General features: G+C 38.9%; 1 protein-coding gene across 6 annotated transcripts in view; it reads left to right on the top strand.

Annotated features, from left to right (window-relative positions):
• PRR14L (proline rich 14 like) overlaps positions 1–26,260 on the top strand; it is a 47,823-nt gene extending 21,563 nt beyond the window's left edge. For 3 of the 6 annotated variants that reach the window (XM_006904946.3, XM_006904947.3, XM_025047778.1), the window contains 6 exons: positions 5,025–10,158; positions 12,851–12,922; positions 13,636–13,807; positions 14,363–14,469; positions 20,518–20,589; positions 21,824–26,255. In XM_006904946.3, coding sequence (XP_006905008.1) covers positions 5,025–10,158; positions 12,851–12,922; positions 13,636–13,807; positions 14,363–14,469; positions 20,518–20,589; positions 21,824–22,100 — 5,834 coding nt within the window. In that variant the 3' untranslated portion in view covers positions 22,101–26,255. Of the gene's footprint in view, positions 1–5,024; positions 10,159–12,850; positions 12,923–13,635; positions 13,808–14,362; positions 14,470–20,517; positions 20,590–21,823 lie in introns of those variants that run through there. The other 3 variants (XM_015590879.2, XM_006904943.3, XM_006904944.3) reach the window with 3 other exon arrangements.
• Positions 26,261–27,615: the final 1,355 nt, after the last annotated feature.

Here is a 27,615-nt window from a genome sequence, read left to right as displayed (position 1 = left end):
TTGGGGATCTAAATTTTTTTTTTAAGGTATATTTTACCTACAGTCAAATTCACTCTTTTTAGTGTATGTACAGTTCTGTGAGTTTTGACAAACATACAATTGTGTAACTACTGTTACCCCAGAAATTTTTCGTAGGCTCCTTTTACTGTCAGTCCCCTTATCAACCCCAGCCCTTACAGCAACCAGTGATCTGTTTTCTGACCATAAAGTTTTACCTCTTCCAGAATGTTTTATAAATGTAATCACATAGGAGTGCCCTTTGAGTCTTGGCTTCTTTCATTTAGCATGGTGCATTTAAGATTCATCCATATTACTGTGTGTATCAATACTTCATTGCCTCTTACTGCTGAAGAATATCCTGTTGTCTGGTTGTATCACAGTTGTTTATTTCCCATTTGAGGGAAATTTGAGTTGTTTCCAGTTTTGGCAATTATGAATAAAGCTGCTATAAACACTTGTGTGTGAGTTTTTGTGGGGACATGATTTGTCATTTCACCTAGGGCAAATACCTAGGCATGGGACTGCTGGGTCATTTGGAAAGTATATGTTTAATTTTATAAGAAACCGTTTAACTCTTTTCCAGAGTAGTTGTACCATTTTGTATTCCTACCAGCAGTTTATAAGAATTCCAATTAAGGAGTTGAATCCTTTTCATTATTTGTCAGTTTATTTGTAATTTGGAGAGCCAGATGTTCAGCGGTCAACAGAAGCTTAGGAGATGACAGAAGCTTGTAGGGTTGTCTGCCACTATCTTCCTACTTCTAGGCAGCCTTTGCGAATTTCCACAGGTCTTCCTTTTATAAGATGTTACAGTATTGCTAATCCATTGCACATCTTCCCGAGGATGAGATATAGAATAAACCAAAATTAATATATTTAGTTTCCACAGTCTAGCCAACTAATTCTTTGACCTAGGAAACGGTTTGGACAGAAGTACTATTGAATCCTTGTCAACCTCCAGGATGTCTGTCTCAAATTAGTTATACGGAGAGAACACCCCCTGCCCCACCCAAAAAAGTCAAATTTTATGGTGTTACTTTTATTATAATTTGAGTATAAATAGTTTTTTAAAAACAACTTTTTGAAATAAATTTACATACTGTAAAGTTCACCCATTTAAAATATACAATGCAATGGTTTTTCGTATATAACCATCACCATAATTTAATTTTCTTTACTCCCTAAAGAAACCTTATACCCATTAGCAGTCATTCCCCATTCCTCCTTACTCCCAGCTTCTTCCAGCCACTTTTCTACTTTTGTCACTATAGATTTGCCTCTTAGGGGCATATATATAAATGAGATCTTACAATATGTGATCTTTTGTGACTGACCTTTTTCATTTGACGTAAAGATTTTAAGGTTCAGCCATGATGTAGCATGTGTAAGTGCTTCATTTCTTTTTATGGCTGAATAATATTCAATTTTATCCATTTATCAGTTGATGGACATTTGGCTATTATGAATAATACTGTTCTCAGCATTTGTGGACAGGTTTTGTGTGGACGTAAGTTTTCAATTTTGTTGAATAAATACCTAAGAGTGGAATTGCTGGGTTATAAGGTAAGTCTATGTTTAGCAGGTTTCTCTACTGTAAAGTTAATCCCTTTCCTTTCCACACTGTACTCTTTGGAAGAAAGTCACTATGTACAGGCTAAACTTAAGGAATAGAGAGTTATGCTCCCTCTGCCTGTTTTTAAATTAGGATTTTTGTCATTTTATTATTGAGTTGTAAGGACCCTTTATATATTTTAAATACAGATTGCTTATCAAATAGATAATTTACATATATTTTCTCCTAGTCAGTGGATTGTCTTTTCACTTCTTGCTATTGTCCTTTGAGGCACAGATGTTTTAGTTTTGATGAAGTCCAATTTATCTTTCATTAAAGGTGAAGTTGTCTTTTTTATCACTTGTATTATTGGTATCTTAGCTAACAAATCATTACCTAACCCAAGGTTATGAAGGTTTACTCTTGTATTTTCTTCTGTTTTTATCGTTTTAGCTCTTAGCATTTAGGTCTATAATCCATTTTGAGTTAATGGTTTTCTATGATGTGAGCTAGGGTCCAAACTTATCTTTTGCATGTGGTTATCCAGTTGTCCCAGCACCATTTGTTGAAAAGTATTCTTCTTAGTCTCTTTGTCAGAAGTCAGTTGACTGACTATAAACGTTAGAGTTTATTTCTGAACTCTCAGTCTTTTCTGTTGGTCTTTATGTCTATCCTATGCCAGTGCTACACTTCTTGAGTACAGTAGCTTTGTAGTAAGTTTTGAAATCGGGAAGTGTGAGTCTGCCACCTGTGTTTTTTTTTTAAGACTGTTTTGGTCCCTTGCATTTCATATGAGTTTTAGGATTAGTTTTTCAGTTTCTGTAAACATAAACACTTTTTAAATGGTTATTATAAAATTACAAGTCCAGGATCTTTAGCTGAGATCATGAAACTCCTATGCTTTTAAAATGGCCCATACCTCAAAGAATACATTTCACCCTCCAGTATACCTGATCACTTTTTAAAATATATCTATACCACATTTTCTTTATCCATTCATCCATCAATGCATACTTAGGTGGTTTTCCATACTTTGCCCACTTTAAATAATTCTACAGTGAACTTGAAGTATCGATGCATCTTCAGGATAATGATTTCATTTCCTTCAGATATATACCCAGAAGTGGAGTTACTGGATTGAGTATGCCTAATACTTTGAACAATCCCCCTAATCTTCTAATTCTTCATTCAGCCAACATCTCTTTATGTACCTGCCATGCGCCAAAGTCAGTGTTGTGTATGGAGTCCATAGTGATCATTAAGATCCAGTTTCCTCCCTCAAATAGCTCCAGTCTTATGAAGGTTATATAGTAAATAAATCATTGAGAAACAGTATTACAGAGGTTTTTGATAGAGATGTTGTGCAAAGGAGTGGGGGATCCAAGGAGTGGCTAGCACTAACCAAGCATGGACTCTGCCTGGCACTTATAAGAGCTTTATGTATATTAACTCACCTACTCTTTATAAACCTGTGTAGGTACTGTCTTTCTCCCCATATTGTTGACGAAGGTGATGTCAGTGTTCCACAGACTTATGAAACCTTTCTAATAAACAAAGTTGCCCCAAACTTGCTGAAGCTCAAGAGTGGACGGAGTATCATTTTGCTTTCAAGCTATACGTTATGCATCTTCCCTACCCAGCCTTCTACCATAATGCCTGGGTATTCCCCTGTCTCCTCCCAAAAACTTGACTTAAATGGAAAACAGGCATTCTTTCAGGTAGGGGCTCTGAGGGAGAGTTTTGCCTTAAGTGCCTTGTACAGTAGATAGTTTGGGGATGGATGAAGAGTGTTAGAGTTTTCTTGAGCAAATATAATCAGGAATACAACTAGGACGGTGCAGGAATGGAGTGGAAAGGCCCAAAATATACATGAATGATTTGATGAATGCTATAGCATCCAATGGAGAGAGGTGATCAAACCATTTAGAGTATTCAGGCTTAGAAATTCATACATAGGGTAAAATTGTCTGCTTTGATGAGGAAAGTGGGCTAGTTTCAAAACACTATACTGTGTGTGGCCTTAGGATTTTGAGGCTGCCTTTCTTTTGTCAGTGACTGTGCAAACTTAACCAAATCCAGTGGACATTTATCCAGCTAATATTTTTAAATGCTGTATTATAGCCTACTTACTAAGTTTGTCATTTTAAGTATTATCAGGTCTAGTAAAATAAGAATCAAAGCAGAACAAAGGAGAGGCACCTTTACTTTAAATGGCAAGCACTGTACCAGGTGATGTTTAACATGTATTATTTAATTTAACTCTCAAACTAGCACTGAGGTAAGTGTACTTCCCCTCTTTTTCAAAGGAGGCAACAGACTGAGAGAGGTAAGTAATATCCCAGGGCCCAGTTGGCCTGCTGCTCAGTTGCCGCCTTTGTCTCAAAATTGCTTCTTTCACTACCAAATGAGAAATGGATTGGGAAGCCTTAGGAAGACAGTGTTTATCGATTTGACCTAACTGTATTCATTTATTCCACAGATATTTACTGAGTGCTATTATGTGCCAGGTATTATGCTGGACTCTGGTGAAGAGGAGAGACCAAGACAGACATGATTCTTACCCTCATGGAGTTTATATTCTAGTGGAAATTAGATTTTTAGCTTGATTTGCATTTTGCTTTATCTGTTGAAGTGTCCTGTTTTGTATATACACATAATCACATGAGCGTGTATGTTTTGCATTTGTTTACTAAAAAGGAAGGGGGAATGAAATTTTTTTTGTAGGTTAAAGTTTGGGAAACTTTATATTGCAGCCTATACTTAGGATTTCAGAGAAACTCTGGTAAAACTCCTTTATGAATTGTATTTATATTCTGCTTAGAAAGTTTTTTTTGTTTTTTCATGTTTTATAATGGAAATTTTCAAATTTATTCAAAAGTGGTGAGCATACTAAACCCTTTGTACCTATCACTCAGCTTCATTGATTACCAGCTCATGACCGATCTTGTAGGGAAGCAATTATTATAAATAATTGGGTTCAAGACTGATATTCAACTTATAGATTAATCTCTTTTATATAAGGTTTTGTGTATAACTCCTCTTTCAAAGAGGTAACTTATTTAGTATTTGTTCAGGTACAAGAAGGTGGTCATCTAATATAAGCTGTGGCATTGTGAAACTGCATTATTAATGTTTTAGAATGGAAGCTTCTTAAGACGCTTGAATTAGGCATTCGGCTCCATCTTGTAGTCCTTTGTTTAACTAAGTAGGTACATTTAAGTAAGTAACATTTAGAGAAAGGCATTTGTTCAGAATTACCTGTTTCTGCCAGGTACATTTTTGGCCCTCCATCGTGTCCTGCAAAGAAGAACAAAACCAATGGTATCGTGCACTAACTTTGCAATTCTCTTTTCGAGTTGGATCATTTTCTTGTCACCATTCATTGTGCAATTAAATTCATGAAAGTAGAGCAAACTTTTAATCAGACTTTTTTATGATTGCATACTGATTTGGATTTATTTCTTTTGAGCAGAAAGAAATGTACAAATTACAGCTGATACTATGCTAAAATCTACTGAAGAAGTACAAGGTATGAAGGTCAATGGGACTGAGACGGACACTAATGAAGGACACAAGAATGGCAATGTGAGTAAAGGTCTGTCAGCTGGGTGCAGCGAATACCCAGAAGTAGACAAAATCATGGCCAGTGGTGAGGTTTCAGAAACCAGCACACTAGTTTCCCTAGAGCCTTTAAACTTTGTGGACCCTGGATTAACAGAAGCAACTCCTAAAGAAAAAGAATGTGAAGAATTAAAAACTTGTCCTTCTTGGTTGTCATTATTACCAGGAAACAGTGCCATTTCCAAAGTGGACAATGGGAAGGAAGAGTTGTGTAAGTTAAGCCTTGTCTATGAAGCAGATGACAATCACCAACAGATTCTTGGCCACCATAATGAAAAATATGGTTCTGCACATGGCAGTCCCAAACCCATGAGAAATGTAGTTGTTGTAGAAACCTTAGAAGAAAATTCAGAAGCTTCATGTTTCACATCAAGTTCGTCTGGTCTAGAATCCAAAACAACATCCTTAGAAAACTGTAGTTTTGAAGGTGATGGCTTGCTGAAGAGGTCTGTTGAAAAGACAGACAATTCCTGTTTTGTCGACGATCAAAGCAAGAACTTGGCTTCTAGAGAAGAAAATGAACAGTTTTTGAACCCCAGGAGTGAAAGAGGGAAACACTTTCTTGTTAATGCCAGGCAACCAAAAGAGGATGCTAGTGGTCATTGTTCTGGAGAAAAAAAGACCATTGCCTTCACAAAAGAAAATACTCATGACAGCTGTTGCACTCAAGGCAGTATCCATACAGACAGCTCTAGTTCTTTAAAGCCCAGTTCTTCTACCGAAGCCACAGAAATAATGTTTAAAAAAAAAGATTTGAAAATCACTTTAGACATTCAAGGTAGCTTAAACCATGAGGACCATGGAGAGACTTTGACTAATATGAGCCATCTTGGCAGACACTCTGAAGAGAGCAATTTTTCCTCCTTGATGCAGATTGAGGAGCCAGAGCAGGCAACCACTATCAAGCCCCGTATGTTAAGTGAAAAGATTTACAGTAAAGACTCTGACTCCTTAGTCAGCATCCAGAGAAATCTGGAAGGCAACACCCAGTTAAACGAAGTATATAATGAAGTTATGATTGAAAAAAAATCTCCTGTGAGTTTAATGCCAGAGGACCAGATAAGTCCTGTAAATGAGGAATCAAAACCCAAGAAAGACACTGCTCAGTTATCACCGTCCCTAGAATTTGATTACAGACCTGAGTCAGAAAAATCTGTACAGACCTCATATGACAATATTCCACATTTAGATAAACAGAACATTGCCTGTGAGATGAATGAACCACCTTGTACTGATGAACTGGTTGTAAACAAAATGGAAAGTGAATGTGTTTTAAATCAAGTGTCCCTTAATTCTCAAGAGCGTGTGAAGTTGCCAACTGACAAAGAGATGCCTTTAGCAACAAGCAAGGATTCCCAACAGAGCCATCACCCTCCATTAGAGGATGAAGCAGATGTCATTGCTGATACTCAAACCATTCCCATGAAGACAAAAATGCAAGACATCTCTCCACTAGGTGACAAAACCTGTGGTGCCTCTTCAAACAATCCTACCTTAAACATCAAACCAGGAAGCCTAGAAAGAAAAAACAAAATGGCTAATTCAAGAACAGAAGCAGCAGGCTTGCCTCCGGAGGTCTCTGTCATGGAATGTCAAAGTATTCAATCTCAGGATCTCTCTAGCTGCTGTTGTGTAAGAAAAAATGTACCAGAAGAGAGCATGTGTTCTGCTTGTGCTGCTTTTGAGTCCAGCAGAATCATCCTGGATGTTGAAAACTCTTTGATAACCAAGAATGAAACTACGTTTCAGCACAGCAACCTCCACTCCCCAGAAAGAGAAGATACTGAGGAAAGTAGCACCCGTGGTGTGAGTTATACATCAGAGGAAAGTGAACTTGATGGAAGAGAAACGAAAGGCGGTCTTTCAGGCGATAAGGTCAGAAACGAAAGGACAGCAGCCATGTTAAATAGTGAAGCTTCAAACAGAATCATTCATACCACTAATCACATCCAGCCCAGTGAGGAAGGGCCAGAATCGAAGGAAGAGGATATACCCAGAGAGACTATGTTTTATAAATATAACGTCTCTGATTGCGCCACACAAGAACTAAACCAATCTGTAAACATTCCAAATCCTGAGCAATTGTTGGACCAGTCTCCTACTGTTACGTTCTCCAGTTTTAAAGACGTGAACCAGGCAGTTGAAACTCTTGATCAGAAGAGAGAGAAAGTCCCTGACTGCCAGAGTCACCCAAACAGACTAGATGAATACAGAAGCGAAGATAAATCAGCTAAGGAGACAGTAGGTAATGACCAGAGAGAGACCGTCACAGAGCCTATCAGAGAGGTAAGCCACAACCAAAAAGATCTAGTCGATTCAGGCAATCACAACTCATCTGGTGGTAGTTCAAAGAAAGGCAATTTGAAAGGAGCCTTTGAAAGGATTTCTGGTTGTGAGGAGTCCACAGACGGTATGATGGACATCGCCTTCGCAGGCTATAGTAATAATCATACAGAAGGCATGCTGGATATAAGAGCATCCGGCACACTTGATGGTGGCGCATGGGAAGGTAGATTGGCATTACATGAAACCTCAAGGAGTACCCTGTCTCAGAGAGAACGGAATGCTTCATTTGTAGAAATGATAGACCAGGATTCAGATTTCCCAGAGGCTACTTCCTCTACAGTGGAATCTCTTGAAATAAGAAAATCATGTGAAGAGGAAGTCTGCAGATCATTAAAAGACTGTGAAATGGAAGTATGTCCAGATTCTTGTGCCAATGAGATAGAGTCTATTAGAGATCATGAAACAAATATCAAAATATTGGATAAGGTAAATGTGTCTTTAAATTATATTCATCATGAACAGCAAGTTAAAGAAGCATCTCTGACAGAAACACAAGAAATGATTGAAAGATCAAGACTAGAAATAAATTCTGAGTTTGACAAGGAAAAAACCCTTGGAACTTCCTCAGAAGAGTTGATATCTTCTAGACACCAAGGTGAGAACTCTGTTCCCCCAGGGAGCCTGAAATCCATTGAGATAATGCCTTTGTATCCATCTTCTCAAGAAAATTCAGAAGCAGATGTTAATAGCGAAGAAACTGACCTGAAAAATCTTTTTAAACCAAAAGATGGTAAAATGCTTCGTGAAAATGGAAAGGACTGCACAGTCCTTCCTGAAATGAAGGAAAGAGCACAAAGGGATAGGACTAATCCGAATGAAGGAAACAGCATAGACATCAGTGTAAAAAATTTGCCTTTGACAATGGGAACAGAAACTAAAGTGAAAGGAGAAGAAACTGAAGAACATCAGAGGGGACCACTGGGTCACTTAACTGTTGGGGAGGACTCTGGGGAGATCATTACCAGAGAAGATGATCATGGTGATAATAGGAGTGAGATTTCTCAGATCCAGTTGAAATCCCAGAGGAAGCTTGGTGATACTAAAGAAAAAAGCCAGAGGGTTTTGGACTACATGCTACAGAAGGAAGAGGAATATATACACCAAAAAGAAGCACATATGTTATTGGAACAATGCACATCATCAACTCTGTTGTCGGATGAGGTGCAAAACAAGAACCAACCTAAAGATTGCAAAGATGAGTTCACCATGATGAAAGAAATCACAGCAAAGTTGGCCAAGGGCAGTGTCGCTGCACAGTGTCAGAAGTTGAAAGTCCCAGAGGAGGAAAACTTACGTCATCCATTTAAAAAGGACATTGAGTTGTGCATAGGTCCTTGCCTTCATGGTCCCCCCCGGAGAGCACAAGACCCCAACTCTGCTAGATGTGATGAAATACGTGGTGCCTTTGGGAATGCCTCACATCAGAGAGGAGTGCTTCCCCTAAAGAAGCAGCCTCATCGAACATGTAAGAAAGTTTACTGTCAGGAGCAAGTCAACGTGGGGAGAAAAATAAGCAAAATCAGAAATTCTGCCTTTTTAAAGAGTTCCTCTGAAACCATCCCCACAAAAGCACAAAGATTTCTCAGTTTGTATGCTACATCTGCGCCCACACGACAGGAACCCGAAATAGTACCTGCCAGGAGCTTTGTTAGCCATATACCAAAGCAGAAGGCTACTCCGTGCCATCCCTTAAGGAGCCTGAATGTCAGGAAGCCTACCAAAGAATCAGCCTTACTCATCAAGCTATCCAACCTTGCCTCCAAACTGGTCCCAACAACAAAGACCCAGAAACTGAGACACCAGCGGTGTTCCTCTGAACTTCTTCCCGTGGCTAAAAGCTACAAGCGGCTCAGATACAAAAGGCTCCTGGATGGGTTTTCACATAATACAATGCAGCTGAGTCCATATTTGACAGCTGCTGGATGGGATAAGCGGCCTAACAGTAAACCCTTGACACTTTATCCGCTCGAAACCATCAAAATGAGCTTCATAGACTCGAGCAACAAGATGCCATCACTACTGTTTGGTTCCGAAATCTCAGTATCCTTTCATGTGAAACCAGGCTCTGAGTGCATGGCCGAGTCCCCAAGGGCTTTTCCTGAGCACTGCGCTCCAGCGAGGCTTGCCCTAGGAGAGACTGCCCGGTGCCCTTCTCAACCTCCCAAGTGGACCTTTTCTTTCTTCTTGTCCCACGGTTGCCCTGGGATGGCCACATTCAGGGAAGACACTGGCCTCCACGGTCAGGCACATGCCCAAGCTCCTCCACAGCCTCCGGTTCCTCTCCAAGACTGCGGAGGCACTGCCATAGTCCAGACCAGAGCAGGCTGCTCTGTCCTTGGCCTTCACACACTCCTAGCACTTTGTTCCCCTGGATGTTACCGAATCTGGACAAAAAAACGGAGCTTCTCCAGTCACATGCCTACCATGCAGAGGCTCTTCATGACCCAGTTTACACAGGGCTTGAAAGGCTTACGGTCTCCAGCCTCCATAGCAGACAAGGTCTTCTGTTCTCTGCCCTACTCGGTGGGCCGAGTGCTGTCCATTTGGAGCCAGCATGGGCCTTCTGCCTGCCCCTTCGAAATCTCCACTCTTCATTCCACGCACAAGCAGCTGCAGCCAACTCGGGGCACAACAAGCAGGTAAAATCTGTCCCCTGTTCTTTGCAAATGTCCCGTGTTTGCTTCCTGCCAGTGAGGGGAGAGAGGCACTGCTAGAAAGACAGGGCTGTTTGGAATCTGTGTCTGCGTTTTCTGTTTATACCCTGCCAAATCTCTGCTGAGAAAATGCAGATCCCTCTAATTTTCCTGCAGAATCTGGATTTTCTGCAGAATCTTTTTTTTGTACTATTCTTTGTCTATTTGTTCTGCAAGCCATCAAATCTTTTGAATGTCTTTTTCACCTCTCATCCCCACCTTGCCAAGAACAAACACAATTATAAGTTAAAGATTCTAAGTAGTGACAAATAATGTTTTGTAACTATAACTTGTTCACAAAGTATTATACAGCTAGCACCTAACTCAGTGTTTGATGCGTAAGGGATGCAGAAGAATACTTTTAAATAAGTTAGGTAATTATGTAGATATCACCAGATCTAGTTTATGAACCTCTGCGTTTTTGGTTTTTTTTTCCTCCCTTTTTACTTATATATTTCAGTTACAATTGACATTCAATGTTCTATTACTTTCAGGTATATCTGAACCTCTGCATTTCTTTCTGGAGCAGAGAGCCTTCAAAAATTGGCATTTGCATACTATAGTTGTAAAATTTATAGAAATTTAAGTGAACTAGAAAAGAATTCTTATGGTTCAACCTGAGAATAGTTAGATATAATTTCACCAATATCATTTTTCCTTCTAATTGAAAATAGAAGAAAAAGAATTTGAGTTACATCCCTAAAGATCTGCTTTAGACATAATAGATAAATCCTCCTATTTGTAATCCTTTGGATAAACAGAAACTTTGAACATTTTTAGTTTGCTCTTTCCATTGCTATAGTTTAAAAATTCAACAACAGAAAAAGCCTTAACATTCCTAATAGCCTGCGAGCTCTGTGTATGTGGGCAGTCTCTTCAGCAGAATTATACTGTGTCATTAAAAAGCTACTGGTGCATGTTATGAAGTTCCCCCAGTCATCTTAGCAGAAAACTAAGCAGATAAATTTAAGGAGTTTCAGAAAAATGCCCCAGAACCTGAATGTAGCTGATCGAAATTGAAAGATGAATTACTATTATAAGTGCTTGTCCTATAGTTAATAGAAAAATGTTCACTTTTTATAATGCAATCATAAAAGTATATTAGAATGAACCAAATTGTGTTAAATGATGGTATACTGCTTTTGTTGTCTAGTTTGTTGATATGCCGCTGCGATCTCTTAATTGCTCTCTACTCTATGTCCTTTAAAAAATGTTTATTCCTAAGGTTAGTGTAGAGGGAGGGTAGTTATTCATTTCATCTTGGGAAGGTGTTGTGACCCTTTGGCGCCTTTTTTTCTTCCAGAACTCTTTCCTACCTGACGCTTCTGTTTCCTCGTGTGGAATATTTTCTCTCTCCCTTACTTTCTATATCTGGCATTTTATTTTATTTTTTAATTTTAGTTTTTTTAATTTAATATATCGTTTATTTTTTAATTCAAGTGGAAAATGGAAGTGTGGTGTTTTCCTTTTCATTTGGCTCTAAAAGGACCTTAACATCATATGCTTTGGCTTTGAGTCTAGAAATCTTCTGTTTTTCTAAGCACACTTAGAAATATTAAGCATGATAAGTTGGGTAGCCCCAAAAAGCAAGACTTAACAAATATCAAGTTGTGTTTCCATAGAATATTCTTATTTGAACCTTATTCTCCAGCACTCTATAACATAGGTTGAACAGGCATCTTTTTTGCCTTTTTTATAGATGAGCTTGAGGCACGTGGTTTTTTTCTAACCCAGATCTCTTAGCTGGTTAATGTTTCTGCTGAGCTCTCCTGCAACCGGGGTCTCCCGATTTCTGATTTGGTCAGCTCATTTTTCAAGACTTTACCCTACTGCTCTTTCCTTGTATCAGTGCTCCTAGGGGAATCTTAAGTTAGTGCTAAACATCCTAAAAATCTGAATTATCTGTTTTTTCCTAGCCATAGAACAAATTTCTCTTCTAAGAGGAGACGGTTGTAAGTTCATCATACAAACATCTAATTAAGTACTGTTCTAAATTCAGTAGTAACTGATACAGGTTTATTTTGAGAGACATGAAAAGCTCTCCAACATTGCATATTAATATATCTATATAAGTGATTATTAATACTATTACAATTATTAAAAGATTAATTATAAAGGAACCGACCATCCTGTTAACTGTTTCCTTCTGCATAGCCATGTTTTATGTGGAACTTGGCTTTAAAGGAATGAGATTTTCTTCATAATTTTGTGTAAGGTTATAGAAATTGGTAGCTTTTATTTTAATAGAGTTAATACCAAGCTGAATATACTATAAGATTCTTATCTGTAATTAAAAAGGAAACTTTAATGTACTTGTTCATCAGCTTGATTAGAGGGTATAAGACTCAGAATTATTCTTGTTCCCCTCCTTCTCTTACTGTGCTCTGTTTATTTTACCTTCTTTCCAATTCAGTTAGAAAATAATCTTCCTGTCAGCTTGCCTCCATTCCAGTAACAGGCACATAAATGTAATTCTCCTAACTGGGAGGTTTTCATCTTTCTGAGTGACTGACATTTCTTGTCTTCCTAAGCTCTAATTGAATGTGATGTGCCAAACTCGCAATGGCATTTTTGGCAAAATTTTTCCTGTTGTTCCACTGCCCTCACCTATTGTTCTCGTACTTTTGCTTCACTTCAGCCACACCATGTTACCATATGTGCCTCTTCCGGGCATGGAAGCTACGTACAACACCAGTGGCAGTCAGATGAGGTAAGCCCCCAGTGGCACCTGCATGGCACATGAAGGCCTGCAGTGTGTATGAGTGAATGAGAGAGAGAGAGAGAGAGAGAGCGCACGTGAGCGAGCGTGTGAGGGAGCGCTAATGAATGGCGTAGGTCAGGTGTGGCGTGATTCTGAGCTCTTGTTCTTCTGAACCTGATCTACATTTCTCAGATGAACATCTGAGATTTAATCTCAGATTGAACTTTAGATTCAAATGTGTTATATTACAAATAGCAACTAAGAATATGTGATCAATGCCAGACATGGGGGAGGAGAATCAATATCATTTAGCCAGCTCATTGTACCATAAGTTCTCTCTCGAGCTATTTCTTGATCATTTAGTCAACTTCAGTGTCTGAATGAGATCAGTCTCATCTGAGCATATTTCTTTTGTTTCGTTCACTAAATGTCTTCTTCCTGCTCCCCTCAAAAAGTCTGTTCCTTTTTACATTTTTCCTTATTCAATACATTTTCATTGTTTTATTGCTCTATACCAGTGAGGTGCCTGCCCGTACTCTTGCAAATTTTTACATGTGCAGACAGGGCCTGTGCCCAGAAGGGACTAGAGAACAGGTTGGCTGGAAATGTCATTGCTAGAAAAAGGCTTCAGCCCTGGTCTGAGTGTTAAGAAATTGAAGGTGCTGAGGTAGAAAGTAAATCCGCTCATATTTTCTTTTCTGGTTTTCTCTCCATGGTGCTAGGCTAGAGCCTCCATTCCCTGCCTTGGTACCAAAGTCTTGCTTGGTAACAGACTCAGCTGTCAGCAAGCTCCTGCTTTCAGCCTCTGAATTCCAGGTTCCTGGATTTGATGAACTGGATGGTGTGACAGCAGCGTGCCCCCATCCACAGAGTAGCCCTCCGGAACAGAAAGAGGTAAATGTAAAGTGCTGGTTGGGACAGGTGACAGTGGCACTAGAGAGGTCCATCCATAACTGCAGATCACATGATAGATACAGAGAATCCCTGAGTATCTTTATTTACCATCTTTAGCTTCAGCTGAGACATTACCAAGACAGGAGGTTTTCCATCTGGCCACTAAAGGATACCCTGGATCTCTTAATCTACTTTGTTTCCCAGACTCTTTTTTCTTGACAACAGTGTTTAGAGAATTTAACAGTGTTTAGAGAATTAGACTGCAGAGCTGCTTCTTACATTTAAAGAGGATGAATGAACAATGGTGTTTTTTAATTTTGCAGCATCTACTGTGTCCAGTTGCACACTTTCATATTGATAACTCAGTATCTAAACTGAATGTGCAGTTCTCTTTTATTATAAAAGGAGTTGTTGAAAACAGTATTGGCAGGAGTAGGAGGGGAAGCTTTGTCATAAACTACTTATTAGAGTCATCTATAAACTGAGGAAGGGATATCTTGAGTGTCAAGAAAAAGGCTTTATATGACCATCTTTCTTTTCAACCCTTAAAAATAGTCTGAGCCAGAGAAGAGGCCAAAGAAAGTCTCACAGATTCGCATCCGGAAAACCATTCCAAAGCCAGACCCTAATCTTACCCCCATGGGCCTTCCTCGACCCAAAAGGTGAGCTCTTTTCTCTAATACGCATAGCTTCACTTTTTTGGAAAATTGTTTGGCAGAATAAAATGACCTTTTAAATTACCATACACTCTGAGCTATTTATCATACCCCTAGGAAATTATTCAAAAGAATTCATTTGCAGTGTGATCAGAGATTTACGTGCAAGGATATTTAATGCATTCTTATGCAAGGATATTTAATGCATTCTTAATCATTTTTATTGAGGCATTTGTGCTGGTCCTTTGCATATAAAATCTTGGTTCACCCTCCAGTGATGCTGGGAGGTAAGCGCTATCGTCCCCTGGTTTAGTGAGGGTGCTAAAGCTCTGGTTAAGAAACTTGTGTTAGGCCATAGTGTCAGTCATGGCACAAGTAGTTTCTGTCTCACAGGTTTTACCTGACCCTACAACCCAAGCTCACAACATTGTGTGCACAAAACTGAGAAGGGACCTAAATGTCATGAGGGACAGAAGTTTAAGTTTAATTTTTCTAGAAAATTTCAGGTCCATGTTATGGTCTATATTATAGCCTTGAAATTTTTGTTTCTAAAGAGTTATTGTTTATGGCTGAGAAAATTGCTAATCCTGTAAAATGAAGTGGGAAGAAAAAAAGGTAGATTACCAAATTAAGTATTTGTCATGATCCCAAATTATGTATTTGGCATGAGTCCAGCTTTGGAATTTATGCATATTATTATACAGACACACTATTAAAATTTAAACTTTTAAAAGAAGATCTCCAGAGCGATATTTTCATGTGGTGGATTTCACCGCATTTCTCACTGGCAAATGGAAGCCTAACAGTGGTCCCTTAAGTAACCAAAGGTAAATTATTTAACTTCGCCGAGCTTCCAGAACTTATCTGTAAAATGCGAATACAAATTCCCAATGCTTGAGATTGCTGTACAGTCCAATTGAGAAAAAAATGAGTACTATATCTGTTATATTACTTCACATAACACAAATGCAAGAGTTAACTATTACTGTGATTTTGATTGACATTCCACTTTTTCTACGTAGTTTTTATCTGAATGTATTATATTTTTCTACGTAGTTTTTATCTGAATGTATTATATCTTTATCTGTTATTGATCATCCTACCATATGTCTTTTCAAGAGGTATTTTTTAAATATTTCAGGTATCCTAGGTTGAATAGTTACTAGGATGAAATAGGATTCAGAATCAGATATACTCAATCTTGCATTTATATGTAGCTATATAAATTCTGAAAACCTTGTTTATATAAATAAGTAATTGGGAGTGGAGTTTCAATATAGTTATGACATTCAATTTTTTATCAACTTCTTTCAGATCATATGCCAGAAAAATCAACTGTCATCAAATTATATTTAACAGTTTATCACCTAATTTTTTTGAAAGCAAAGGATCAAAAAGTGATGATTTAGATAAGTTCTGTTATTCAGACACTGGAGGCAGTCAGTGTCTCAGTGGGAAATACACCAGAAAGATCTGACCACTAAGTGTCAGGTGCCTAATTTGTATGTTACTCTTAACACTTAGAGGTACTTTATGTAATCCATTCTAAAGAAAGGAGTTGAAAATATACAATTTTAATAAACCTTTGCCTAAGATATCTTTTGATAAAATGCTTTTATTAAAGTATTCTTTTGTCAAAAAACCTTGAAGTTGCAGATTTAGTGCATTAAATTTATGGAAAATTCTTGATATACAACTAAATTGTCAAAGGCAATTTTTACTACACAAGTCCATCAACCAATTCCTTCTCCTTAACTCTTAATTTTCAACTCAAGTAAATGTTTTAATTTTCACCTTTAAGAAAATTAAACACACTTTCAAGAAATAAATTGTGAAACGCATCTTGTAAGGTAGATTTGTAAAATTAAAGTCATGTATAAAAAACATTTTATCCATTTTAATAATACATTATTAAAACAACATGGTAATGCTATTTCTCATTACTGAATTTATAATGAAGCAACGTAATGTGTAGCTAAAATAATAAATCGTAAAGTGAAGAGTGTGGTAGAAAACATGATATTGCTTTAGTAAGTGTATGCATACATGAATCAAACTCTGTTATTAGACTTTTAGGAACAATAAGAATTATGTAAAAAAAATCAGAAATAAATCCATTAATTTATATAAACCTCATGAGTGCTTCAGTATCTCTTGTAAGAGAAAGGTACATTGTAACAAACCACCTGGCATAACAGTTCATTATATGATTTTTGTCATTAACCGGAGATAGAAATTACAACATTTTATAGAGGCTTCATGGGAAGAAAATTTTATTAAGACTTTTTTGTTTTATATAAATTATTTCTGTAGTCATGTCTTCTATAAACTTTTGTAAAAAAGAGACATAGTTCCTCAAAAATAATTTGTACCCACCCCCAAGTGCTTGCTATTTTATCTTTGGCCTTGTTTTATCTTTAGCCTTATTTATAGATCTTTTCTCTCTAGGTCAGAGAATAAAAACCATTGTTACTTAAGCAGTTTTGTCATCTTAGGGGTTTAGTGTGCCCCAGTCATTTTCTAGGCCAAAAATGAGATGCCGTTGTTATATTCTGGATGTCTATATCAGCACATCTCAGCATCAAGACCATGCCTTATTGCAGAGTTTTCAGTGATAGCTCTGAATCTGTCTTATTCATGATAGAAAAAGGAGCAAGTTGCTATAAAATGCATGCACTTTAGGTGGTGAATTTACCACAATTTCATCATAAAATGATGTGGCCAAAAATAACCATGGAGATTTTTAACTCCTGATTTTTGCCATAAAGCCAATGAGGAACAGAACTATAGTTTAAAACCTACAAAACCAGAGTCTGGTCAAGATGGCAGAGTGGTAAACGTTGTGCTTGCCTCTTCCCATGACCACATTAAAATTACAACTAAATTATAGAACAGTCAACCTGGGGAACCATCTGAAGACTAGCTGAACAGAAATCCTAACTAAAGATATAAAGAAGAAGCCACTTCAACATTGTCACATCAAAGATAAAAATAAATAAAACCATGATCTTCCATCTTAATTCCCATTTTATCATCCTCGTGACTTTAGGTGTATGTGGGGTAGAAATGAGGTGCTACAACTTTTTTAGCAATGTGGTAGATGCATTATCTTACTAACTTTCCTTTAAAAAACAGATAACATGCTCAGTAAATATTAGCTTTTATGTGTATCAGTAAATTGTCAGAAGAATAAGGAATTCTTAGAGACTAAAAGCTAAGTGGAAGTAGCAGTCCAGAGAGAAAAGAGGTGAGTGATCATTAAAGCCAGCTTTTGCTTTGAGGGCATTTACAAAATCAGGGTTATACCGAGCTTATGTTTTCATTGGCCTTGTAGGTGCAGAGGACAAAAGACGAAATCTATTCCATTACTAAAATGAGAGTCTAATATGAGATACACATATACACTAAATCAACACACACCCAAAAAGGACAATGACTTCACTATGAACCAAAAATTAAACCTGTGTTCCAACCCTGCTTCAACTCCCAAGAAAACAGTAAAGGAAATTACTTTCCCCAATTTTGTCACTAGATGGAGGAAAAGAGCTCACCCTTGAGAATTAATAGCCACAAGCTGGCCTTCTCACAGATGTGTATCCTGAATCCATGTGGCTTAGGCAGAGCGAAAAGACTTTAAGCTGAGAATTTAGTTTACAGTGGTCCCAGGTTAGTAGTGCCCTCTGGCTCCTGAAATAAACACATAGCTTCTCAAGGAATCCACTGCCAAATCTGGCCTTTTGTAAAAGTTAAGGGAATGTAAAACAACTCCCAATAAAATAAATCTCAAAGCATGGAGGGAAGCAAGATTCCTTGCATGAGTACCAATGGAAATAACAGCAAATCAAATCTGAAAAGACTTATGATACTGGAATTACTGAAGAATATCATTTAGTATATGTTTAGGGAAATAAACTACATATTGTATGATTCCAACTATATGACATTGTGGCAGTTTTGATATTACTAGAATAACAACTATATATCAAGATGCTTCCTACTAGAGGGAAATCAAGTCATAAAACAGATCAAGTGATAGGGGGATCAAGGAACCACCAGGTGGACGACATTTCAGTGTAGACTCTCAACAAAGTCACTCCAGGCAAGATGGCATCTCCACAGAAAGTGTCTGTGCTTTCGAAGTAGGCTGTTGTCTCACCACTTCTGGTGAGAGAAGTCCCTCTGAGGAAAGCAAAGTTTGTCAAGAGCTCTGGAATTCCAGAATCCAGTCTTGGCTCACCAACCTTCACCTCAGTTCAGAAACTGGATATATATACATACTGCTCTGACTTGCAAGTTGGAATGACTGCCTAGAAGCCTGATCTTTCACTTTCTGTTTGCCTATCCAACATCCTCAATCTAATGTAGCTATTACGGTGGTTAAGCAAAGTAGCTGCTGTTTTTTGGAATGCCAGCGCTGAATCACTATGAAAATCATATTCATGTTATTATTCACGTATGATTTCCACAAGCATGTTCTTGCTGAATTGGAATTGAACTAAACTGAACCTCAGTTAAGATTTTCAGAAAGCCAGGAAGAAATTAAAACATGGTGCCCAAAAGTTAATTGCCATGCTCTGTAGTCTCTCCTTTTATCTGAAACAAGTTTAAGGCACAGAAACTTTGTTAATGATTTGCTCTTTTATAATAAAGTTATTACGTTCTCTGAAATTTCTGCTACAAGTGGTGACCTGAAAGTTGACTATTATCTTTTACATTGCAGCAAAAAATTAACAGTAAATGAATCGAATATACTCTTAAATAAATAAAAGGGTGACTTTTATGGTGTATGAACCAGGCATTCCTTGAAGACTGATTACAGGTCTAGGGCAGGAAATGTACAAGATGGGTGTAAAATACCTTGTCATACCAGAAAGTGATGGAACTCTTAAAGACTGCTTGGGCCATGTCAGAGAGATTCAGGAACCAATTTGAAACTCCCACTAGCGACAGATGGAACAGCCTGAGCATCAAAAGGAATAATAAACACAGTAGATTGAAGCATATCAAATATGTTTAAATCCAATAGTTTGTAACACTTTTGAAAAAACTCATTGGCTACATTTGGATGATATTAGGGAACCAGTGAATTGTTTTGGAAATGGATAAAGGAAAAGAACCAAGCACATGACCTGCTTTTCCTGTGCAAGCTGTACCTCGGGGTTACCAAAAAGCTGATAAGCATGAAGTTTCTCTTTAGATAGAATTCTGCCTAATGAAGAAGGAGTAATAGACTGTCACTATGTATGGCCCTAAAGAAATAATAAATGTGGTCATATTTGTAAGTGGCTATTCATATCATAAAATGTGACAAAAGGTATCATGTCCCTCGAGGTGGAAGTATACATCTAAAAATCTATCAAAACAGAAACACCTAAATCTGTGCCTCTGTATATAATTGCCAGTCTCTAGAAAGTACCTACAGTTTTTTTCCCTTACATTTGGGTCAGAGAAACATGTTAAATGACACCATGTAGATGTAATCAAGAAAACCTGAACTGTGGAAGCCACAGGTCTAATGACCTGGTTTCTTCAACAAATAAATTACAGAATAAAAAGGGAGACAAAATAGAACACTAATAGCATATAAATTGGGTCAGTATCGCTCTGACAGTAAAGTTCCAGGGACCTTGTGTGGAAGAAGGGTAAAAATATTGATGCACTCACGTTTCTAAGTTAAATATGCTCGTTAAAATTCTTGCCAACCACTGAAAGAATAGAAGTGTATTTCTAAGCTAGGGGAGGGGAGGTAAGAGAGAGAGAGCGGGGCAGTCAAGGATAAGAAAAGAAACATTGAAAAAGAACAAAAAGAAGCTGTAAAATAAGATAATAGATAAAAATTGTCATATCATTCCCAATAAGTATAAGTGAACTAAATTTCATAAAGCTGAAGAATGGGAGCCTGGAAAAGAAAATTCAGTGCATGTTCACATGAGACTCATCTGAAACTTACCACAGAAAGGTCGAAAGTAAACAAATTGAAAGGATAGATTTGGGAAGCCAGTCTTAATCTCGCTCTTCAGGGAACATGACAGATTTATTTTGTTCTCTTTTCAGGTTAAAGAAAAAGGAGTTTAGTTTAGAAGAAATATATACCAACAAGAATTACAAGTCTCCTCCTGCAAACAGGTAGGTACATATGAATAGGAAGTGATAGATGGGGAGGGCTTCTGAAATGATCAGTGTAAATCTCCAGTTCTTTAACTTCAGAAAGGATATGTTCAGTTCTTCTAATGTCACGTCTTGGAAATAACTTGAGTTGATATTTTTAGCTCCCACCACTTGAATTGGAAGTCTTGGAAAGAAATGTGTGTTAGGTTAGTTAGATACAGAAAATGTAGTCTTTTAGTTTTGTTTTGAGTTTTTACTAAATATTCTGGCTGTCTTCTTCAAGACTAATAGTCATGGATCTTCAGATAAGAATCCAACCCCTAATGCCGAAAGAGCTTCTCTTGGCTGGCTACCTTCGGGTATGAATTCAGTTCAAGTCATTGAAAATTTATTAAATTCCTGTCGTGTCTAGGATGTAGCAGGAGAGCTCTGGTATTTTATCTTACAAGACACACAGTCGCTCTAAGACATTCATACAAGACTATTTACTGCAGCATTGCTAAATGATAGAAAAGAATTTGAAACAACTTAAAATATCCATATCCATTAATAAGGTTCTGATTAAATTATGGTTCATTCTTATAATGGAATACATTGTATAGCCATTTAACAAAATGAATCAGATACCTTTGTACCAAATTGGAACAATCTTAGTTATTGGTAGGTCAAAGAGGCACAGTGTGTGGGACAAAGTATGCGGTTTGCTACCGTTTAAGTATTGAAAAAAAACAAAGGATATATGCAGTGGGTTAGCAAAATTATAGGCCAAATCCAGCCAGTGGCCTGTGAGCTAAGAAAGGTTTCTATATTTTTAAAAAATTGTTTAAAAACAAAAAGAATATGTAACAGACTTATGCGGTTCATTAATTTTAAAATGTTTACTATTTGGACCTTCACAAAAAAGGGCTGACTTCTAATATATGCTTATTTATGCATGTCTGTACATCAAATGACTTGGAAGGATACATGAAAAATGGTTGTGTTGCCAGTGGGGAGGTGTTGCTCTTACTTTTATTCTTTACCCTTTTGTCCAGTTTCAGTTTTTTCACTACATACTTAAAGTACGTATTCATATCTATATGTGCGAATGTGTGTATATGTACACACACACATATATATATATAATTTTTTATACAAAAAAAAGTAGATACTGGCCAGAGGAAACAGTTAAGAAGGAGTTTCAGCTACTTGACCAAAACAGTTTCCCCGTGAGTCAGTGTGTTGGTGATTCTGTTTCATGCCCCACCCTTAGGTGTTTAGAGACCATCTTTGAGGAACCTAAGGAACGAAACGGCATGCTAATCTCAATCAGTCAACAGAAGAGGAAGCGAGTTCTAGAATTTCAGGATTTTACAGTCCCACGAAAGAGGAGAGCTCGCGGTAAGGTCAAGGTGGCAGGCAGCTTCACCAGGGCTCAGAAGGCAGCGCTGCAGAGTCGAGAGCTGGACGCCCTTTTGATACAGAAACTAATGGAACTGGAGACCTTCTTTGCCAAGGAAGAGGAGCAGGAGCAAGCATCTGGTTGTTGAGAAGCAGATTGGTTTGGGGGTCTCAGTGTTAGATTTTTCTGGGCCTCCTTGGAAGAGGTTGCCTAATTTTGCTGTATGCCCAAACCACTCAAAATGCAGTCCATGGATTTTTACCTGTTTCAAGATGCAGCCTTTTTTGGAACTGGTGAAGGAGGGTCCTCTACTTCTACTGCTGAGTATAGAACCTCAGGAATGCTCCCTTTCTCCTGGAAATGGTCCCAAATGACATCTTGCCGCCTCCTCCTACTCTGGCATCCACGGAAAGAGGACACAGCATACCTTCAAGTAACACTAGGATTCCAAGGACTCACAGCATTTGCACGTCCATGTGAAAGTTCTGCATTGTTTACGGTGGTGCTAGACCAAGATTATTTAGAGACGTTGCCTAGGGAGGTTTACCTGGCGTCCTGTCCTATGTGGTCTCACTGGCTCATTTCAGTAGTTGAGGAAAGATGAGCTTGTGATGTTTTCTAATCCTTTGAGTTCGTCTGCCTAGAACCTGGGGGGGGGGTGTGTGCGCGTGTGCGTGTGCGCGTGTCTGTGCGTGTGTGCGTGTGTGTATGTGTGCGCGCGTATGTATGTTGCTTTTCCCCATCATTTTTTTTCTCCCCTCTGTGACTGTGGGTCACTAGTGCCAGAGGAGCCCGTCCAGGCCCCATTCGAAATAAGTTGCACTTTTTAATGTTGTGGTGTAGATTACTTTCATTTGTTTTCTTTCTTTTTTTTTTTAATTGCTGCATGTTTGGAGCCTTTAAATGTGATTTTAAAACAAAATTTTTAAGACATTGAGGAGAAAGACAGTACATGTCTTCAGAAAATATGATATAGGCATTTGACCCAGTTTATCTCAGTGCATGGTATGGGACAATTTTTCCATTCATATATTTCAAGCAATTCCTTCCCCACCTCCACCTTCTAGTGTAATTCATTAGAGGGAGCACTTTTTTCATCTGGGTTCTCATTCTTGCCCACTAAATAGATGGATTTATTTTAATGACAGAAGTAAGAACAGGTTTCTCTCCCAGTCATTTAAAAAGTACTAGGAAGGTTGGGTGTGGTCTTAATGGGTTTTATCTGAAATAGTGTTATGTAACAAAGCTGGGTACTGACAGCTTGGGCAGTGGTACCGGCCGACCCAGAGTGTTTGCAGCAGTCAGAGCAACCTGCTTTGAGAGTGGGGAGAGGTGACGCGCTGTGGTTCAAACCCAGTGATGCGTTTTTGTGCTGGGATCACGGAATTTCCATGGCCAGCCCTCTCTGAGGACACTTTATTGTACTCTGGGCTCCTGTGTCATACCTACTGGAGATTCTGTAGAAGCCGGAGTTCGGTGAGTTTCTTCTTTTGTACCCACAAGAGTCTGTGGGCAGAAGGATGCTGTGTGGGTCAGCAGGCCCAGAGCTTTCATTCCTTTTCCACTAACCCCTGTGCGCCCTTACCCTGCTTCCCCTCCTCTCCTTCCCTGGTGTTTTATCCTTTTTTCTCTCTCTCAAAACAAGAGTTCAGAGAATTAACATTCCTTGGCTGGTGAATGGGATGCCAGATTCAGCCTCAGGACACTGGTCACCTCTTCCCATCCTCCTAGGAGCCACTGCTGGGAAGCAGCCGCCAGTGGCAACTGTCGGAGCTCCAGAGACATTTTAAAGTTAGCCTGTTAGAGGAGAGAGAGTGGTGCCGTCCTGGAATGTGTCTCCTAGGTTTCTTTTGTTTTCTCATTTGTCAGTGGGTGGGGGATGGGTGGGGTGGGGGGTCTCTATGTGCCTTTCCTTTGCAGGTTGACAGTCTATGCCACACTGGAGTAGAAAAACTGACATGAGCAAGAAAAAAACAAAGTGCCACGTCTGTCTTCTAGGCTCACTGCTTCAGACATAGCATTTAGTAAGTGAAATAAATACACACCTGGTAATCCACGGAGGCTTCTAAGGCCATGGCCAAGTAGCATTAGAAGAGAGCCAAGTTTCCACTCTGGCTCTGAATGATGTGAACCAGATTCTACCATTCTATATCCACTTCGCCTAGACTGTGTAGACATGACCTGTGTTTCACCTCAGTACCTCTCCCTTCCTGGGACAGGGTCCTTAGACACTAAATGCTTCTCTCCGTCTTTTTACTTAAGGGAGTGGGATGAGTAATACATTGTGCCATTGTACAAATGTTTTTAGGGAACTCCTGCTGGACAAGCTCACAAGCTCCCAGTGAGTCAGCAGAACCCTGTTTGCTAGCTCCATTGCTAGTGTAGACGAGTCAGTGATGTGGCAGCCATGTCATCTCACAGACTAAACTTGAGGTGAGCACAACTGTGGTATCACCATCATAGAGATACAGCTTCGAGTTTGCCCATTATAATTTGCAAGGGCCAGGTGCAGTGATCTGGAACATTGCCATCTGGGAAGGGAGAACTGGAGGAAACGGAGAGCTGGGCTCCTCCTTTGTCCCGAGAATGTAAGAGAGAAGCTGCTGCTCTGAGGCCAAACCTGTCTGTCTTTGAAATTCTTGCCCTGCCCTGTGGCTAGGGCCCTTCCCATGCTCCAGAGTTAAGAAGGGCCGCCCCCACCCCCTCCCCGCTGCAAACTTGAAATTGCTTACCTGAAGTTGGTACATCGGGTTCTAGCCATGCTCAGCCACACCTGTCTTAACATCTATTTTCACCATTGGCCTAACCAGCTGCAGTGCTATCTGTGGTCCTCGGAGCCTGTGGTACCTGCCCGTGACGGGAGACGTTAGTCGGCTGCTGGTTTGCCACCTGCCCAGAGCTACAGGAGGTCTGGTTCCGGGGTGAGAGTTGGTACAATTTCTGAGTTTGGGGACTTCCCACTGAAGTGGTGGGGAGTTACAGTTCACTATAACTTACTCAACTCTGGAGGTTTGGCATTGTTAATACGGGAAAGAGGAGAAATCTCAGGTCCTATCAGGGTTCTGCCTATCAGTTTTTCACTGAAACTTTCAACTATGGTTTTATTCCATCTACCAGTTTATAGCTATATTTGCCTCCCCCACCCACCTTCCCCTTCTGGTCTCCTTTCCAGCTTCATTTCTCCATTAGTTTAGGTGTACTTTATCACCTGTTAATAGCAGATTATGTCCACTTTTTCTTACTGACCTTACTCTGAGAGCTACAGCTGAGGGAGGTACAGTGGAAAGATATGTAGCGTTTGCCTTACTTGGAGCCTGAAGAGCTCAGAAACTCATGCTGTGAATTCCAAAACTCAGCGCTCCTCCAAGAGCTGTGAAAATCATGACACTTTGTCACAATTTTGCCTGAAAGGGTCTTTTGAGCGGGTGCCAGGGCCAACCTGAGGTAAATTCCAGATCCCACCCTCTGGGCATGATCCTCCCCCATGGCGCATCCCCAGCCTGCCCAGCCACCAGCAGCACTGAGTGCAGGCTTCGGTGCAGCCTAGTGGAACGCAGAGCCAGTGGTCGCCTCCAGGCTGGGATTCCATCTCATAATCAATACCATGTACATCAAGATCCGCGAAAGACCAACTTTTAGGCAGTGATGCTTTTCTCCCATTACGGGGGTGGTGGGGGAGTATGCAGTTGGTGCTTTCTTTAATTCCCTTGTTTTGTTTCTGTAAGCTTTTCCCTCGGTATCATGGAAAGGACCTCTTAGACACCACATTGTGGGTGGCTGTTCCAAAGTCTAAATTGGCCAGAGGTGCGGAGTGACCTTTCTTGGATTCATGCAAGGGAAGGGCTTCTTACCACAATTGAACTTCTTATGTAAAAAGCTGGCTGGGGAGGAAGGCTCGATTTTAACTAAAATCAGATTTTAATATTACATAGCCACAAATTGAGCAGCCTAAAGGCTATTTTAATTGCAAAGTGAGGTTCCCCATGTAGCCCGCCAATCTAGTACAACATTCTTAGATTTGATGCTTGTTCATCGTGTCTTCACAAGCCCTTCTCTGGTGCTGAATTGGATTTGAATTCTTGGTGAGAGGTCTTAGCATCTTTTGGGGCTGGTCTGGGCCAGTACATAGCTGCCTGTGTTTATATATTATCATGGTCAATAGTTCAGTGAAATTTGTACATTTTTTGGTAACATTGGCATACATGATGCCCCTGCAGTTCCTTTTCTGTTTGGTAGTTTGTGACTCTAAAATTCCCACTGTTATGTGTGTTAATTTATGAAAATAAAAAAATTTTTTTGAAAACCTTTCAAATAACTCTTTAAGGCTGTTATTTTCTTCTTATGGCTTAGAAATGAGTTAAAATTTTATCTGTAATGTCATAAGGTTGTATTTTTCAATAGACAGTTTCAAAGTTACAACATGCATTATCCCTTCCAAACGGTCACCAGTTTCTGAGGACCATTCTGTGCTTGAGACACGTGTAGAACTAACTCCACCTCTCGCTGGTCCCCTGAGCCTGCAGTGGAGTTTTTCCAGTTTACTCAGTGGTGGCAGATCTCTCTCATGAGGAAATTTGGTAATAGAAACAGCCAAGACTCATTCTGATCCCAGTCATACCCAATTAAATTGGGTGGGGTTGCTGAGCAAGTATTTTAGGTGTGATTTCTTTAAATAGTGTGATTTACTTTCTCACATGACCAGGAAATCCAAAAGCAGTTATAAATTCTGGTCAAAATATGTTTCAAATATTAGCTACCCATTTGGAATAAGAGCCTGACTTGCTAAGGAGACTATATTGGGATTGTATAAATATGGTGGAGCACATTCATTTACTTGTAAAAAGTTTTCGCCTTTTGGCACAGATCCTTCTCAGCTGTATGTGAGGTTAGGCTGTGTGTCTTCTGGTTCTCATCTCTTTATTTAACCAATGGAAACTGGTGAAAGAATGACTGAAAACATGGCTCAACACTGTACCGACATGTTCTAGAAAGAAGCATGATTCCTGAGGTGGTTCTTCCTCTGTCCAAAGGAGAAGCAGGACCAGTTTTCCTTCTTGGCCTTCTTCCAGTTCTTGGACTTCTACAGTAAAGAATTCTGCCCATGTCACCTTTTACATTTGGAGAGCATTCTGTCTGACAGCTGTCTTTGTGCTTGTTTGGTTTCATGATTACTTGGAGAAGAGTACTCTCCTGTACCTTTTATTTAGGAGGTAAAAGCCAGTTATCAGTTAACCCATTTGCCATTTAGAAGAAAAAAAAGTACAACACACTGCCACCGTTAGTTTAATTTTACATAAACGTTTTTGAGGCTGAAGCAAATCTGACTGGTTTTCAATGTGAAAAGAAAATATAAAAACTGTTCTAGGAGTTATTTCTAAACAGAACTAGTCTCTAGTCTTAATGTAACAGAAATGTATACATAAATCGGATTCATCAAATGAATCTTCGGCTAAGGACTGTTCGAAAACAATGTCAACATCAAGCGTAAGAATGATACATTTTCTAGGATTCGACATTTTCAGTAATTGAGAATTACTGTATTTTGTAAATGGAAATACCACTACTAAAAACAGAATGCTATAAATAGAATAATGTCATTTGTTTTCAAAAACTTAATATACTAGAGCGATGCAGAAATAATAATAAAAATAAGATAATTTTGA

This window comes from Pteropus alecto, unplaced genomic scaffold (genome assembly GCF_000325575.1).
Source record: "Pteropus alecto unplaced genomic scaffold, ASM32557v1 scaffold190, whole genome shotgun sequence".
Taxonomy (NCBI): Eukaryota; Metazoa; Chordata; class Mammalia; order Chiroptera; family Pteropodidae; genus Pteropus; species Pteropus alecto.
Note: the sequence above shows the minus strand (reverse complement) of the source record. Positions and strands in the feature narration are given on the sequence as shown.